Source organism: Ctenopharyngodon idella, chromosome 22 (assembly GCF_019924925.1).
Source record: "Ctenopharyngodon idella isolate HZGC_01 chromosome 22, HZGC01, whole genome shotgun sequence".
NCBI lineage: Eukaryota > Metazoa > Chordata > Actinopteri > Cypriniformes > Xenocyprididae > Ctenopharyngodon > Ctenopharyngodon idella.
The window spans coordinates 25,543,386-25,562,775 of NC_067241.1; the positions used below are offsets into that span (position 1 = coordinate 25,543,386).

The 19,390-nt window shown below is 37.2% G+C and overlaps 1 protein-coding gene across 2 annotated transcripts in view; it reads left to right on the forward strand.

The window, feature by feature from the left end:
• Window positions 1–19,390, forward strand: part of tns2a (tensin 2a) — a 64,808-nt gene that overhangs the window by 22,857 nt on the left and 22,561 nt on the right. For both annotated transcript variants that reach the window (XM_051879312.1, XM_051879313.1), the window contains exons 2-3: window positions 119–224; window positions 1,855–1,892. In XM_051879312.1, coding sequence (XP_051735272.1) covers window positions 119–224; window positions 1,855–1,892 — 144 coding nt within the window. The remainder of the gene's footprint in view (window positions 1–118; window positions 225–1,854; window positions 1,893–19,390) is intronic.

Below are 19,390 nucleotides of genomic sequence, written 5' to 3' on the forward strand. Positions count from 1 at the left end.
ATTTGCAGAAATAGTGAACTAATGACAAAAATAACAGGATTTCAGAAGGTGACTGAGAAAGAAGCTTTAGTTGAGGGTCAAAAAAGACTTTTTTAAATGTTGTGTTTGTGTTTTCCAGGCGGGGAAGGGCGAGCCCCACGTCTTTAAAGAAAAGACCTTCAAAAAGAAGCGCCAGTGTGGGGTGTGCAGGCAGAGCGTGGAGAGTTTGGGCTCTTTTTGTCGAGGTGAGTGACATCTGACCATTATTTCTAGGGGTTTTAACAGTTTTTGATGCCAAGGACACCCAGATATGCTTTTCTTGTGACATTTTCATATATAAAAAGATGTATTTTTGTCTCACAATTTATGCTGAAAAGAAGCATGTTATTATAAAGAGAACATGTTATTTGATTTTTTTTTAATATTACCATATGGAAGAAAAAGCAAATTATGAAGTTAAATATTATCTTGAAAATGTTTACACTTAATACTAAGTATTTTTAAATTATGGAAGCTTGTTTCTGCCACTGAATAAAAAATAACAAAGGTAATTGCGACTTTTTATCCCACAAATAGCGTGATATAAACTCATAATTGCGAGTTATAAAGTCAGTATTGTGTGATGTAAACTCAGAATTGCGAGTTATAAAGTCAGTATTGTGTGATATAAACTCACAATTGCGAGTTATAAAGTCAGAATCACGTGATATAAAGTCAGAATTGTGAGATATAAACTTGCAATTCTGAGAAAACAGTCAGGTTTTTTTCTCAGCATTGGACGTTATAACTCACAATTGCGAGAAAAAGGCAGAATTGCGAGAAAAAAAGGCAGAATTTCGAGTCGCAATTCTGACTTTATTTCTAGCAATTGTGAGTTTATATATCGCAATTCTTACATTATAACTCTCAATTCTGACATTATAACTCGCAATTTGACTGTTTTTTGCAATTTTTAGTTTATATCTCAATTCTGACTTTATAACTCGCAATTGTGAGTTTACATCTTGCAATTCTGACTATTTCTCGCAATTTTTATTTTATATCTCACAATTCTGACTTTATTTCTTGCAATTGTGAGCTTATATCTCGCAAATCTGACTTTATAACTCACAATTTGACTATTTCTCACAATTTTTAGTTTATATCTCTCAATTCTGACTTTATAACTTGCAATTGTGAGTTTGCAATTACCTTTTTTTATTTAGTGGCAGAAACAAGCTTTTATATTAAATAAAGTATAAAACTGAAGAGACATTAACAACTAATATTTATTTTTACAGCACTTTTCACACTAAATCCTGTTACAGTTTTACAGTTAAATTTAAGTAACTTTAAGTTAAACTTTTTGTAAAAATCTTTTCATGCCAGTGACGTTGTTAGCTAAAACTAATACTAAAATTATTAAGAAATAATTAAAAATAAAACTGTTAGTATATGAAATAAAAAACCTTAAACATAAAAATGTAAACAAATTAAAGCTATATAGAAATATTTTTAAAAAATAATAAAAATGAGAGCACATAACAAAATGACTATATTATACTATAATAGTATAATAAATTAAAAATTATATAAACTATATTATACTATAATAGTATATAAATAATACTAAAATAACAGTTCCATGGACCCCTCTAGACCCATAATTTTTTTCTAAAGTAATTTTTTCTAAACGTTTTATTGCCATTTTTAATAATCAGATGAAAAATGATTTTAGATGAAGGTCCCTGATTCAAACTCCCATAAATGATGTCACATCTCATGGTTCAGTAGGGGGTTCCCTAAGATTCTCGGTGCGCCACTGATGCCCAATGAAGGTACATCAAACCTAGACGGTATTCCTTCCTAACACATCTCTCTCTTTACCACCCACAGTCTGCAAAACAGCCACTCATAAGAAATGCGAAGCCAAGGTAAGAATTTTTTTTCCCATTTCTCACAAGTTCATAATGTGTTTATCAATGTCTCTTTCACTCCCTCTTCAGATTAACATGGGCGTATAAAATGGGAGTTTATGTAGTTAAAGGCGAGGTCTCTCTCACTCGCTCGCTCGATCTCTGTGTTTCCTGCACTGAAGGCCTCCCTGTGTTGGGGCGGCAGTGTTGGCAGCTGCTCCCCAGCACCACACAGCCACAGTGAAAGACTCATTGATAAGGCCAATGGATGCCAGCGCTGGCACACCCAAATCAGGCACGTCTCCAGAGGAGCACCCTGGGATCTAGAGTCCCAAGCCACGCTGTAAAGCCATTTGCTTTATTCACAGTTACTGACATTGTAGAGAGTAACTACTGTGATACCCAGTTTTATATAACTCTATTCGTCACTCCTTGGCACTGGCAAAAGTTTAATGTGCTAAGAAACAGTGAGTGGTTTAACATGCCACATGGTTATTCAATCAGCCTATCGCCAACCCACTGAAACGCTCTTTATGACATAGGAGTTGAGCTCACTGGCTCAATAGGATCATTTTCAGGTGTGAGTTCCTGTAAATACTAGGTTAAATGATTATGTGCAATGGATGTATTTCAATGATTATGTGGAATCAGAGTTCAAAACAGAACTTTTTCCAGACAAAGTTTGGTGAGGAAAAGTTTCTTTTTTGAGAAAACTGGCCTGCCATAAATATAAAAGTTTTTTATTAAAAAAATATGTTTTTGTTCCTGATTATTTATATTTAACATTATGTGTATATGTCAAAAATCACAAATCTCTCACTGAAACTTGAATGACACATTGTTTTGGTCACTTAATGTGAATCGTCCACATACACTACCAGTAAAAAGTTTGTGTTCTGTAAGATTTTTTAATGTATTTGAAAGATGTCTCTTATGCTCACCAGGGCTGCATTTATTTGATCAAAAATACAGTAAAAACCAAATGTTTTTACAACTAATGGCAACTTTTTTATCTCAATTTTATTTTTTTTATTTTTTTGTTCCGTAGAGGAAAAAAGCTTTTCTAATGTATTTTAAAATTAAATTTATTCCTGTGATGTCAGAGCTGGATTTTCAGCATCATTACTTCAGTCACATGATCCTTCAGAAATCATTCTAATATGCTGATTTGCTGCTCATGAAACATTTCTGATTATTATCAATGTTGAAAATAGTTTTGATGCTTAATATTTTTGTGGAAACTACTTTCTTTTTTTTCAGGATTCTTTGAGGAGTAGAAACAGCGTTTTAAAAATAGTAATCTTTTGTAACATTAAAAAGTCTTTCTGTCACTTTTGATCAATTTAATGCAGCCTTGCTGAATAAAATATTAATTTCTTTAAAGCTGCTGTCCGTAACTTTTTTGGGTTAAAAATGATCCAAAATCAATTTTTGAGCAAGTACATAACCAGCCAGTGTTCAAAACTATCTCCTTACCTTGGCCCGATTCACAACGGTAAGCTTGTAATTATGTTTATAATAAGAGCGGTACTGGTGGGTTTCCGTGGGAAATTCGAGCATGCAGTCGTTCATCTTTGCGTCATTACATCACGTCTGTTTGCATGAAGAAGCAGTCCCAACTAGAAGGATATATCGCATGGGAGGCGGATCATTTATAGCCTTTTCTCACAGCAGCTGCAATAATTAAACTTTTCATTTTGATGGTGGATTGTAATCCAGAAAGGACCAAATGGCAATCATCAGTGACAACTGGAGATTCACCCGTAGTCAAAAGCAAAAGACGTCTGACTGCGGAGTGGCTACGGAAATTTAAATCTACATGTAACACTAATACACACTAAATGCACAATGCTGATGTTGTTAACATGAACAATTTGAGAACAAAGTATAACAATAATAATAATTTGCACGGTTTGATGTTATCCGAGCTGAGCGATTGTTAGATTCAAATCACCATTGGCAGCGCAATTTATTGTAGGCCTATTGCTTTTTTTCTCAGTTGGTCAGAACAAAAGTGGCAGATTTGTTACTTGTTCAGATGACATTTTCCGGTGAAAATTCTTACTTTGGTCATACTTCCAAGACTACAATCTGTGATTCCGAAGTACAGTATCCACACCAGTGCGGTGACTGACAGCAAATATTAGATTCATCCGCGCTGAGGACTCGTGACGATGCACAACCCACGTAAAGATAATAATTCCGCAAATAACTGCAATTGCAGGTTTCAAACAGAAGAGGCAAAACTTATGGACTGCAGCTTTTAAAAAAAAAAAAAATCTTACTGACCCCAAACGTTTTGGGGTGTCACCATGGAGTTCTGGAGTAAAAACAGAACTGTTATCCTGGATAAACTTCTGATATTGTTTTTTCTATTGAGGTAAAAGTTGTTAGAAGACAGATTGCATGATCCATGTTTTACTCTTGTTTTGTGCTTGACTAGTGTTAATTCTGTATCCTGTGTGGTTTTGTTTGTGCTGAATAGTGATGACTGTCTGTCATGATTCATGCATACTCACTCTTCTTTAGACATCTGGGTGCCTGTTCAATGACAAGTTCATGTACCAGTCATGGCCATTCAGGACCCTCAGTGTTGACTGTGATAGTCATTATCTTTGTCCTAGTAGGGAGTGTCCATCCTAGAGACCACATCTTGAAAGAAGACTTAGTACCTTATTGGCCCTCTAGAGTGTCAACCAACCCTCCCTCTCTTAGCACCTCGCAAGACAGAACAAAGACTAATTTCAAGTACACTTAAGCCCTCTAATATGTCAGAATACCATGGCAACGGCCCAAGTCATGGGTTCAGGGAGGGTCCGACAAACTCTTGCTCCATATTATAAAAATGTTAGGCAGCGTAGACTCAAAAATCAAAACACTGATCACTCCTGCAAAGCAAACCTCAAATCTCACTTTTTAAATGATTACACACTGTATTTGACCCTAAACAGTACTTCATTTCAAAAGTATAACCTGCAGATGTTTTATTCGGCACAGCAGAAATCAACGTAAGCCCTTCTCCTCTGCTCTTTAATATAGAAAATCCACTCAAACACCATTCAGCTGTTTCATTCTGCTCTCTTAAGCTTTCGTCCCCTCCCTGGGCTCTGTCTCATTATTATATGTGAATGGTTTTTTATTCACCTCCTCATAGCACTGGCCTTATGGGATTTTACACAGATTTGGAGCTGCACACTTTTAGATGGCTTCATCTGTGAATTGAATGGGAATGTCCATATGTTAAAAGCTTTTTTAGAAATACAGATATGTGGACCATAGAGAATAGGAAATGAGCCAAATACTTTATAGAGGAAGCACTCTCAGACACAAATGGCTAGTTAACTTCAGACGTCATTGGGGAGTTATTAAACTCCAATAGTTTGGGTCACAGAAGTCCTTATAGAGTTCCTTATGAAGTAAAATGTGATGACAGTTTGAGATGTGATGCCTGGCCATGTTTTACCTGTTAATGTCAGTTTCCCGATAAAGTAGTTTGTTTCTTGGGTGTCATGTAGGAATTGGTCAGGGTGGTCGTCCACCAATAACATATAATAAATAATGTTGTCTTTTTTAAGTGAAATTTTTGAAGTGGGCCCATTGTTTAAAATCCTCAACCAATAATCTACCCACCAATATAAATATCCCAGCCTTCCCCAGGACAACAGCTGGCAGCAGATGGTGTTTATCAGGACTGACTCTTTGCTCTTTTGATTTTAAGATAAATTCTATTTATATCCGTGACTGTTTGGGTGAAATGTTCACTTGAGTCATACAGTAGAGATGAGCTGACTGTGTCTGGACTGTATCCAGTAAACATAGTTTAACCACTAGTGTAGCCTACAGTGACGGTGACCAAAAGTCTCAGACCTCACTGGTCTGTTAATGTTTTTTCTTTTATCCACTTACATGGAAAACCCCGGTTCTTTTTCCCGAAATGCATTTCCTGAAAACAGAGATGAAAGTGAATTATTGTCAGTACCGTTTGCTTTGTTTGTGTGTCTGTCTGGTGGGATACACCCTCGTCTACAACCTTAAACCACAGGAAATAACCTCCAGCCCACTAACAAGCAATTGACTCATATTTAACTTGCTTTTAGCATTGAAGATTAAGCGTATATAGCTGTTAGTGAGCCAAATTGATTCTGCATGACAAATCACAGCTCAAGAGTCACAATTTGCTTAATTGACTTAATGTTGACATTGTCATGTTCAGATCACGCCTGTGAAGGATATTATAAAGTTTCAGGCTGAAAAGTGTTGAAGAAGACCCCCAGAAATGCCAGATCAGCTCTGTGCTTTCCTTCCTTCAAGAGAGGTTGGTGCGAAGGCTGTCCCCCTCCACCTTGAAAGTGTATGTTACCACCATTGCAGCACACCACAGTGCAGTTGATGGTAGGTCACTGGGAAAGCATGACCTGGTCATCGGTTTCCTGAGAAGTGCCAGGAGGATAAATCCTCCCAGGCTGCACCTCATCCCCTCCTGGGACCTCTCAGTGGTAATTGTTGTCTACAGAGAGCTCCCTTTGAGCCGTTGGAGTGAGTTGAGCTTAAGATCCTGTCTCTAAAGACAGTGCTCCTGACCGCGCTCACTTCCTTCAAGAAGGTGGAGGACCTGTTGGCACCTTTGGTCAGTGAATCGTGCCTTGAGTTTAGGCCGGCCCTGTCTCACATGATTCTGAGACCCTGGCCCGGATATGTGCCCAAAGTTCCCACCATTCCTGTTAGGGACCAGGTGGTGAAGTTGCAAGCACTGCCCTTGGAGGAGGCAGACCCAGGTGGACCGCACGCAGAGCTTCAGAAGCTCTTTGCTTTGGAGGTCAGCAGAAGGGAAAGGCTGTCTCCAAGCAGAGGTTGGCCTACTGGATAGAGGGATGCCATCGTCTTGGCGTACCAGTCCCAAGGCGAACTGTGCCCCCTCGGAGTGAGGGCTCACTCCACTCGGAGTGTTACTTCCTCCTGGGTGTTGGCACAGCGCTTCTCCGGCAGACATCTACAGAGCTGCGGGCTGGGCGACACCTAAGATATTTGCGAGATTCTACAATCTCCGGGTTGAGCCGAGTACTTCCCGTGTGTTGGGTTGCAGCGCCATTTCCCTCTAGGGTGGTGATACGCGCGCCTATTGTGCTCTTCAGGTGAGTTTCGTACTTGGCGAACCCTGAATCGAGTTCCTCCAGCATCCTCGGCAGTCGGACACAGTTGAGGCGTCTGACGCCAGGCCCAGTACTTGTGTGCATGCCCGGTCAGTCAGTCCTTGTACTGGGCTAGATGCCCATATGCTGTGATTCCCCCTTGGTAATCCCATATTGTAGTTTTCCATGGTACGGTTTCCCTGTCGGTAAACCTGTGTCTTTCCCTGGACAGTTTCTGCTCTGCCCTGGCTCTGAATCGGTAGTAGTTCCATCCCTGCTAGGCAGAACCTACCGCAGAGATCTTCCATATGTAGCACTGCCCCACGGGTCAGTCCATATGTGTATCTACCACATGTTACCTCCATATCGACAGGGTGTGGCCTCTGTAGCGTCCCTCTCTATTGGCCAAGGCATGCTTCCCCAGCGTTAACATCAATAGTCATGGCTGAAAAATATGGGAAATTTAGAACTGAAGCACTATTCCAGTGAAACATGTATGAGGAACAGCAGCTACGACTGTCTCCAGGGTAAGCCCTGTCCCTTCCATCCCCTGGTATGGAGGACTATTTTTCCTTTCCATAGGGACCCCAATATGTCAGTATCGACGTAATATCGAATGTTATTGACTGACTGGGAACATCTCACTGGCCAATATCCATTGGCTCATTTTGTTACCACTTACCGCTCCCAATACAACCCAAGGACCCAAGACTCCAATACGTCAGTATTGGCATTTCTTCCTTCAGGGAACGAGGGTTACATCAGTAACCGAGACATTAAAATGTGCTGCCGAATGTACTGACGAGCTTTTATGATAAAATAAAATACTGTATACTTTAATGTAATTTCTAATGACACTTGTATGTCATGTATTTGAATATATTTGTAATTTCATAAAGTTGCAATTTAGTACATTTAAAATATTAAACTTAACATCAAATAACACACTACAGCTAAAATAATCAAATACTTGTGCTTTAATATGTTAGTCAACACTTAAAAATAAGTGCACTTCTTTAAAGCATGACAAAAGTTTATTAAAATGCACTTTAAAATTAAACTTAATATGACATTATTACAGTGTTTAAAAGTGTGTTAAGAAACAGTCATGAAATTGTACTTAAGTAAACTTAAATGGCTTTTTATTTCATTAACATTATATTATCAGCAAGTACAGTTTTTTTTTTTTACTTTTAAGATTTGCTCATTCAATACAATTAAGCACATCAAATCTAAACTCTGTTGTATTTCTGTGTTTTCCACACTTCCTGTGAGTGGTAGGGTCTTATCTATGTGCCAGAGTGGAAAATTCAGTCCATGGAGAAAAAGAGATGTAGAAGGAGGGGGAAAAAAAGATTTAGGGGGCCAGAGAGGGGAAAAAAAGAGGAATAGATGGCAGAGTAGCCCGTCAGATGGAGGAAGAATCATTTCTGCCACATTTCAAGGGAAAAAGGATCCTATTTCCTCTTGTGCTGGTCATGGTACTGGGTGGCTGAAGTGGGATATGAACTGATATAAATGAGGGAAGTGAATGGGTGGGCTCTTCCAGTAAATCTTTCACTTCATCACCCCTCTTTATAAGCTCATCAATGCCATGTGTTTCCCAAGCTTCCCCCAGGCCAGTGTGTGTATATTTGATTCTAACTGTGTGTGTCTCTGCTTTGTCCAAAGCAGTGCTAGTTTCGTTTTGCATCATTTAGAGGTTGGCGTTCTGATTCAGAGGTCTGGATTACATCCAACTCCTAATGTTGGGTAACGAGGAGAGGTATATGCCAAAAATCTACACTAACAGAACTAACAGGCTATAAAACCATGATAGTATCAACTGCTGCTGCCGTCTAGGATGCTGTGTCATGCCATTTAAGCTGTAAAAATATAAAAACATGTTTTTTCTGTCTTCCAATTGCGAGACTCACGTTTGACTTATAACAGTAATTTTGAAGATCAGTTTTCTCTATTGAAGAACTGGAACGTGATCCCAGTAGCAAAATGAAGAGCAAGGGTTGACCTAAAGCTGCAGCTGATGTGTTGGCAGATGCTATTTGAAGCGATTAAGCTGATGATTCATTAAGCAAACTTCAAGCTGACATTGTGCACGGAGTGAGTTAAACACATTTTTTTTAAGCCTGTGTCATTTCCGTGCAATTTGTTTTTGTCACAAAATTGCATTGGTACTTCAGACCCTCATTAAAGTTTTTATGCTGTTCTAAAAGTTCCTAATTTTGTTTTAGGGGTCTCCTTCAATATGTTTACATGCATCCAAGGCCAAAAACACTTTTTAAAATTTTTTTTTTTTTTAAGTCTCTATTAACCCCTCCTTTCTGGTAGAAATATGGATAATATGGACAAACCCAACAGTTGGTTTAACTATAACTAACAGTTATTAAGTTAATTTAAAACAACGGTTGGGTTTGTCCATATTTGACCAAAACATGGGTTGAAACAACCCAGCATTTTTTTTTTTGGAGTGTACTCTGCTCTGATTGGTCAGTCTGTTGTGATTGGTCCACCGCTTACACTGCGTGTCGGAAACGAAATGCCCATTACCATATCTGAATTTCAGCTCTGGATCATCCTCAGTGCTTGATACACAGTGATACGAACAGTAACTATGGCATTGGTTTTCAAACCCAAATCCTCATCCTTTGGAAGTTTATGCAAAATGGATTTGCTTTTGCAGCGCAGTTGCTGTTGTTCGCGAGCAGCCAATGAAGACCATAGGATGGAATTATGCAAATTAGTTACAGTGTTATGTAGGTTTGTGCAGGAAGTGAGAGTGGAATTACTAACGACTCGTTTCAGACACTTCAGAATTGGTTCTTTCTGGGAGATAATAACTGAATTTATCATGCACTTTGATCTTTGAAACTTAGCAGACCTTTTACATTCACAAACAAATATATTACACACTGCATTAAAGGTAATATCCAAAAAAGGGTAACACTTTATTTTACAGTGCCCTTGTTACATATGTTACATGTACTTACTGTACTTACTAATAACAGTAAATTATGCATAAATACACACAACTAACTTTAAACCAAATTACCCCTAATTATATAGTAGGTGCATGTTAACTAATATTACTTGGTACTTAAATATATAGTTACACTGTAACAGGGACACCTTAAAATAAAGTGTAGCCCAAAAAAGCATAATAGGGGCACTTTTAATTAATTAATTGCCTTATTATTATTTTTTTTTTTTTAAATAAATGAATATATAGGACACAAAAAGAGCATATTGTCATTGCATTTTTCTCTGCTCTTTTTCACCTCAGAAATGTTTTAGATAAAATCTGTTTCTTATTCTTGTTGGCATGAGTTTCCCATTGCATTTTGTCATCAGTGTAATTGCCACCATGAAACTATATCCATATGCATAACTGATGAAAGATGCCCATAACTTCAGTGCATTCTCCAATATGTCCACGTCTTTGTATTTATAGCATGCATAAAGGATTGTATAAACACATGAGATCAGAAAAACTACCCATAGTTAAAATCGGCTGATTGTATTCTGTTAATTGTTTAGTTTTATTTCTATTCAGAGGGAATGTATTTACTTCTGTTTATTCATATCTTTCCTTTTTGAATGGCTGCTTCACTCTGGAGATCTGTGATTCCTGTTTAGTTTGGCAATAGGACAATAGAAGGGGTGATCTAATACTGAAACTCCTATTAGTGAGACTAAAGAAAGATAGTTAATTAGAAGATGATTACAGCTCAGTCTGGTTTGTGTATACATCTTGTCTGCTGGAGTTTGGAGAGTAGGCCTATCTCAGTTATATATCTCCATGTAGGGAATTAATCCAAATAAAAAGATGTAATCACATTGTGTGTGAAAGCCGACCTCTGTGTATTCCCAGCCTCTCCCGTGGGATCTGCATAAAGCTGACCGTGTGTTAACACACTCACAGCTGCTCGAGGCTTGTTAATGCACAAAATCACAGAGAAATAAGGAGAGATGCATTAGACAGTGCTGTCGGAGGACATGCACACGTCATGCTAATATCTAATAGCTAATTTTCTGGTTTGGTTGAAATATACTTATATGTGACCTTTTTAGTAATTTAAGTTATTTAGGTGCTTCTATATGACAATCTAGGAAGGTGTTTTGTCTGCATGCAGTTATTCCTGCCCCTCTGTCAGAATATATCTGTCTTGGCTGCATTTTGTTGGGCATCGGACATGGCAGCCTTGACTCTGATTCTCCTTTACAGATAATTATGACATCACTCACATTGATGATAATAATAATAATATTTTTATGAATATGTGAGTGATGTCATAATTATCTTATAATGTGTAATAATAATAATTTTTTATTATTGTTATTATTACATTTTCACATATATTTATTTTCAATAATAATAATATAAATTATGATGTTGTTGTTACAAATTAATAATAATTATTGTTTTATTTTCCACGTTTATTTTCAATAACAATATTATTATTACTATTATTAAAAAATACACTATTATTATATTATTATTATATAAATGACCCTGTTTTTGTTTTAAATTAATAATAATAATGATAGTAAATAAATTATCCTGTTATTGTTATAAACTAATAATAATAATCTATTTATTTTCTATATGTTTATTTTCAATGATAACAATATTATTATTATTATATACATTTATATTTATTCTATTAAGTTATATATATATATATATATATAATAACAATAATAATAATTATAATAATAATTTGCAGATATTTTATTTAAATTATTTTCAATAATAATAATAATAATAATTATTATTATTATTATTATATAAATTACCCTGTTGTTATAAATTAATAATTATTATTATTTATTTTCAAGATATTTTATTCTATTATTTATATCTATATTATTATAGTTATAAATGATTGTTATTTTTAATATTATTTGTCCAGACTTTTTTCCCATTTTGACTTTTTCTCACAATTAAACTAATATTCTTCTTCTCGTCAATGGGTCAAGATATTTTGATTCTCATTACTGTGAATTGTTTTTTTTTTTACATTAATATACAATTTTAAAAAAAAATCTGCATAAACTGAAGATTGTTCAACACACATAATCACATTCATAATGATCCATTTGATTTAAACTAATATATCATTTTCACTTTACAGTTTTTTCACATTTGTTTGCATTACAGTAATGGGAATGGTTCTTTATTAAAAACAAAAAGAAAATACGATGCAAAAAGACCTTGGTCCTAAAACAGGCTTAATTTTCTTTTTAGCAAAATATAATTTATCACTTTTTTAATGAATGGACACATTCTTGACATGTTTCCTGAGATGTACACTCACTATTGAGGGCTCTTTCTGTTAGTCAGCAGTGAAGAACGCGTGTAACAGTATCTGTTCCTCCTGAGACCCCTGTACTCTGCTCGGACTAATCACAATAATTACACTGTTTACACCCAAGCCTACCGTCCACCCTCGTTCTCCTCCCACGCTTCCTTCACAGCTCTGACATCCCTCCATCTCTCTCCCCCTCCTTTCTCCATTTCCTCTGCTCTCGTATTCATCTCCACCCTTCTTATATTCCCTGCCCTGCTTACAGTATGACTCCTTGTTCCTTCTCTTGCCATCCTCTAATCTGCACCTCCTCTCTCTATCCACGTTTTTATCTCTACATACATCTCCAGACCCCAGCAACACACGTGTACACACAGCAAAAAAGAACATTTCCTCTCTGCCTCCGAGGAACTCTTAAAAAAGCCTTACACCTCTACGAACAGGAAACAAGTGCAGAGCGGATGGAGCAGCTGCTACTGGGATGACCGTTTCAAAGTTTGTGTCCAGAGAAATCAGACCAGGAACTTCTTAGATGCTGAGCCTAAGCAAAGCACTCACAAACTCGGATAAAAAAATATAAAATTCTGTTAATCTCTGTGATAAAACAGCTACACATACACTACTGGTCAAAAGTGGGGTTGGTACGATTTTTTAAAAACGTTTTTGAAAGAAGTCTCTTATGCTCACCAAGGCTATATTTAAAAGAACTGTTTTCTATTTGAATATATTTTTAAATGTAATTTATTCCTGTGATGTCAAAGCTGAGTTTTCAGCATCATTACGCCAGTCTTCAGTGTCACATGATTTTTCAGAAATCATTCTAATATGATTATTTGTTAAAGAGATGGTTGATTATGATTTTACTTTTTTAACTTTAGTTAGTGTGTAATGTTGCTGTTAGAGCATAAACAACATCTGCAAAGTTACGACACTCAAAGTTCAATGCAAAAGGAGATATTTTCTTTTACAGAAATTGCTTTTTAAGGACTACAACGAGCTTCTTCCCGGGTTGGTGACATCACAAACCCCAAAATTTACATAAACCCCACCCCCCAGAACAAAGGGGTGAGGCCATGTTGAGCTGCTTTAGAGAAGAGGAAGAGTTGTTGTAGTAGAGTGTTGTTGCCATGCCGTCATTTTACGCCGGACTGCTTCACAAACGAGGGTCAATTCAACGCTGGATTTGCACAAAAGATTAACATGACGGCACATGCTAGTCGATGAGCTGAATCAACTCCACAGCAACTACATAAATTTATCCACTAACCATTCAGAAACTTCCAGTTTCATTCTATAAGTTGTAACTTCTTCTGGAGTCTCTCCATCAGTGTCCGACTCCGGTTTGAACAATGTAAGGCTGAACACCGTTACTAACAATCCTCATTTTGGCTGCGTGAGATTCTCCAGCTTTGTTGTTGTTGAGCAACCGAAGCGTGAGCTGTTCCTCTTCTGGAAGGGGGCGGGGAGCAGCAGCTCATTTGCATTTAAAGGGACACACACAAAAATGGCGTGTTTTTGCTCACAGCCAAATAGGGGCAAATTTGACAAGCTATAATAAATGATCTGTGGGGTGTTTTGAGCTGAAACTTCACAGACACATTCTGGGGACACCAAAGACTTATATTACATCTTGTGAAAAGGGGCATTATAGGTACCATTTAAATATCTTTGCAGAAAATAGTAATAGCAAAAAGTAATAGCAATAAATAACACCTGTAATAGGCTATTATTAACAGCAAATTCCACTGCCCACATCTTGTTTTTTTTTGTTGTTGTTTTTTTTCAAAGCAATAACATATTTTTGAGTGAGCAGCCGCTTAAAACTAGTGATGTGTTCTATATTCATAGAGTCACACGACCGGTTAATCGGGCGCACCGTCATGTGGTCGGATCATTTTCAGCGGTTATCATTGCTGTATTGTCAACATGTCTAATTGTAACGTTTGCTAACATTTTTATTCAAAACCGCGATTTCTCGATTTAAAAATAATAAAATCGAGGCAAAACATTAAATTTTTTAATTAATCTGAAAAATCACCCAGCCCTACACAGAGTAACTAAAGGGCTTAACAAGGAACAGGTGAATTAAATCAATCAAACAATGAGTTCCTATGACAACAAATGAGAACATTCTAGAAGCCATGTTTTGTACATGCTATAGGCAGTGTAAGGTTGCTGTTTAACCGTAAACAGTGTATCTTATTCCGAGCATGACATCAGTTATGAGCTCAGCCATGTTTCGTTTGTAGCTTTGATTCAGTGGAGCCACCTTAGACTCAAAACACATCCCTGTCACATAAAAAATCCCCCTACTGCTGTGGTATTACACTTGGCACGTGGACTCGCCTGTGGACCGCTCCTCACCCTTAACGTCCCATTACACGTGGGAACATGTTCCTCTGGGCTCGCTGCAGAACACAGGGGCACAGAACAGGGGCCTGCTGTTACTTCAGAGACAGCTGGAGGGAGGGACGCACGGAAAGGGGGTTGGGGAAGAAAGAATAATGGATAAATAGAGTAATAGCGGGATGAAAGGCTGCTGCAGGAGTCGTGCGTAAGATTTGGTCCTACAGATGGAATTCTGAGTTTGTTCTGGCTGCAGGCCGCCCGGTCTGAGGGAGGTGGAGCGGATTGGCATTCTGTTAAATGAGGGAAAAATGAAAAGTGGAAAATGTGGATTGGATAAGGAGAAAGAAAGTCAGAGCGAGTGATGGAGGGAGAGAAAGAAGGTTACATACAGGAAGAAACAAAAGAGTGTTGGCGAGGAGAGGAGGAAAAAGATTAGCGAGAGGAAAGAGAGAAGTATTTTGGATTCACAAGGAAAAAAAGGAACGATCAGGCTTGTGCGGCAACAAAAATTTACCATGGTGACCATAGTTTCCACCAAAATAGCATAGTTACTACACGTATTAGTGGTTATTGCTCATACTTGGGGATCTGAACAAACCCCTAATCCTGCGTATTAAACTGTGGCGTGTAGCTTGTCCAGCATTATTTGTGCTACGGACATGAGTGATGCCTAAAATCTCATTTGGTAAAGATGTGATATGACTTTTCTCAGCAGACAGACTTATTTTTTTTTGTTGTTGGACAATGAAACAGCTGAAAAAAATCCCAAAGGCACACATATCTATACTTGAGCTCTTTTGATGAGGTCTGCAAGTAACCACCAAGACTTAACCTAACATAATCTAACCACCACCTACAGTAGTGACATGCCAAAAAACATTTAGAACACCTTAGTAGTGACTGCATAGCAACACCCTGGCAACCACCCAGTGGCAGTTTTGTGCAGGCAAACATTATTGACATATTTTCTTCAATATATATATAAAAATCTGGTAATGTGGTATTAACCACCACTGTCATAAAATAATAATAATAAATTTGTTAAATATATATTACACTGTATAACAGAGATTCCCCTATTAATTTATTATGATTTTATAGTAGTAACAAACACTAATGCGCGCTACTGTTCAAAGTTTAGGGTCAGTAAGATTAACACTTTTGTTCAGCAAGGATGCGTTAAATTGATCAAAAGTGACAGTATTGACATTTAAAATGTAAAAAAAGTTAACTTTTGAACCTCTGAACTTTCTATTCATCGAAGAATCCTAAAAAAAATGTATCACAGATCCACAAAATATGAAGCAGCACAACTGTTTTCAACATTGATAATAATCGGAAAAGTTTCTTAAGCAGCAAATCAGCATATTAGAATGATTTCTGAAGAATCATGTGACACTGAAGACTGGAGTAATGATGCTGAAAATTCAGCTTTGACCTCACAGCAATAAATTACATTTTAAAATATATTCAAATATATTAAACCGTTCTTTTAAACTGCAATAATATTTCACAATATTGCTGTTTTGTTGATTAATAAATGCAAATAAATTTGGATAAATTTGGAAATTTGGGTTTTATGGTGAAACTAATACAAAGTTCTGTCATAAAACTCTAGATGGCGCAGGCTAATAGGTCCTTTAACTCAACCTGCTCGTAATCACATCATTATCTATAGGGCACAGCTGATTGGTTCCTGCTGTATCAGTAGCCAATGAGTTTGCGTGCTCAACCTTCAAAATACTTTGGTAGCATTGCCTTAGCAGTGCAGCGCACTTCAGAAACCCTCCACCTTCCCCAGCTCCACCTATATAGATCTGCAACGGGTAATTCATGTACGCTATCTTGTACAGTAGCGTGTCATGTATGCATTGGCAGTAGTAAGTCCCGTACTTGCTCTGCAGCAGCAGCAATAAAAGCAGCAGTAGCTTAGCAGATCTATTCCACCAAGACCAAACATACATTGTCATACCCATTACCATGCCAAACACTCGAGAGTGTCATGACAGAAGTACATTTTTGTAAAGGAAGACCAAAATACAGTTACAGAGGAAGAGATAGGGTGAATGAGTAATGTATGAAAACATGAACAGGATGGATGAGGAAATGTTTATGGAATGACTGACACGCAGAGAAAAAAAAAATAGATGGATGGAAGCAGGGGGAAAATTACCAGAGGAAGTGGGAAAATGTTCCCAGCGAATTAAAGGGAAAATGAAAAAGCGAGCGGGGCATTGAAGAAGAAACATCTGCTCATATCGACAGACTTTAAGAGAGTGTGAGGGTCAGTAATTGCATGGCTCTCAGTGGCTGATGTCTTTAACACAGTCGCAGTGATATCTTTTACACCTGGTAAAAATAGTTACTTAACACTTATCTTCCCTTACAGTGTTACAGGCAGGTTGTGCAGCCCTCTGTGTGTGGGGAGAGACGCAGAGAGATTTCTTGTCTTTGTATACTGTGGGGAAGATGTCTTTTTCCACCGGAGTGAAATATTATCCTTGAATTCTGTCCGCACTGTGTTTTGAGACATAATCGTTCACTTTCTTCAAATGTGACGGCAGCTTTTTTTAGCCAAGAAAAGAGAAAACTTGATATCATAATGGGATCCCACCTAGCAACACACAAAAACACTGATGAGAACAAACACTGGCTATTGGGATAATAGTGTACTGCACAGTACAACACTGGATACTGCGTTATTTTGCGTTTTTTTATTTTTTTTTATTAAATTCTATAAAGACTGTTGGCAGTCGATCCAATAATGAGTCAAGAAAGAAATATCTCCTGATATTACTGCTGATATATCAGATTCATTCATCAAACTGGAAATAGAACAGTAAAACTTCTTACAGTATGTTACTAAATGGTTTTCACAAAAATATTAAGCAGTTTTCAACATTGATAATTATAAGAAATCTTTCTTGAGCAGCATATTAGGATGATTTCTGAAGGATCATGTGACACTGAAGACGAGTAATGATACTGAAAATTCAGCTTTCTAAAGTCCTTCTAAATTATAAGAAAGTCAAAATATTCCTGTTTTTACTGTATTTTTGCTCAAATAAGTGCATAAGAGACTTTTTGAAAATGTACAGACCCTAAACTTTTGAACAGTAGTGTAGTTATCACATGATCTCATCATGTTGCTTGTGTAGTTCAGTGATGTCTGGTTATCATCCTGAAATAAAAATAAATATAATCAAATTTTGTGTAAAATTATGTTTTGGCAGTCTGATCGAGTAATACTGTGAGTTAAGAAGCAGATAATCAGATCTATTCATCAAACTGGAAATAGAAGATCAAGTTATGTTCATTGCACTGTATAGGATATTGACAGTCACATACTCTTGATTGTTTATTGTATGCTGCATATTTTGGAAAAAAATAGTTGGTAATCCAGGTGTTACATTCATTAACCAGCAGCTATATCATCCTGTAGCCTAAGACTGGTTGCCCACTGAAGCTAAGCAGGGCTGAGCCCGGTCAGTACCTGGATGGGAGACCTCCTAGGAAAAATAGGTAGCTGCTGGATGAGGTGTTAGTGAGGCCAGCAAGGGGTGCTCACCCTGTGGTCTTTGTGGGTCCTAACGCCCCAGTATAGTGATGGGGACACTATACTGTTAAAAAGCACCTTCCTTCGCACGAGACGTTCAACCGATAATTGATGTTTATATTTTCTAGCGATCGTTCAAAATTCATAGTTTTGTATGTTATGTTGTGTAACGTACACCCTTATTCTGTGTGTCTCCTGCTAACCGGCTAACACACGTTTCTGTAGTTCTGCTATTCAGATGTGGGTCCAATATTGTCTAAAAATGTGTCGATTAATGCAGCTTGTCTGTCTTATTACTTGGAGTAATGATCAAGGATGGAGCATAACTTTTGTTTACAAAGTCTAATGCATTATCAGCTATTCACGTTTGTGCTCGGCTAACGTGGGAGTTTACAACATACAAAACAAACAGTTTTTTCCTCTGTGTTTTTATTATTATAGTAGAGTGGAGCTCTATCTGTATTGTAATAGGATGTTAAGATGCTAGTCTGCACTAACTAGATGAAGCATTCTCTCTGTAAACAGTAAACTCCCATTGTAATGTCAAACAATGATATAGCCATTTTTCTTTGTTAATAGTTATGACGAAAAAGTCTGTACATATCTAGCCTAAATGTTTATCTTATGTTAGAGGTTTTCAGCTTCGCTTGGCATTCTGATACAGTTCTCACAGGTGCACCTTCATAAAGTATAACAGTGACGCTGCTATCACGTCTTATAAATAACGCAAACTAAGGTGACACTTACCATAAAGAAACAGCCCTACTCCAGTCGTGATTGCGAATCAGTTTCTGGTTGATCGACTACTTCAGACGTTTCATCGTTGGACTCTGGCTTGAATTGATACGGTAAAATCGATGCTATCTTTTCTGTCCATACATTGTATACAATGTCTTGCGAATTGATAGCTGTCATTCAGTTATAGCAATATGCGAGCGGTGCGCGCAGTAGACCAATCATAAAGGATTGGGCCATCTGACCAATCAGAGCAGTGTAAGCTCACGGAAAGGAGGGGTTTAGAGAGACAGATTCTTTGAACTGCTTCTAACGAATCTTTTACCAATCTTTGTTGAACTGAGGTGAAATTAAATGTATATTATGAGAAAACGAAAGTGTTTTTTGACCTTGCATGCATGTGAACCTGTTGTAGGAGACTCCCAAAACAATATTAGGAAC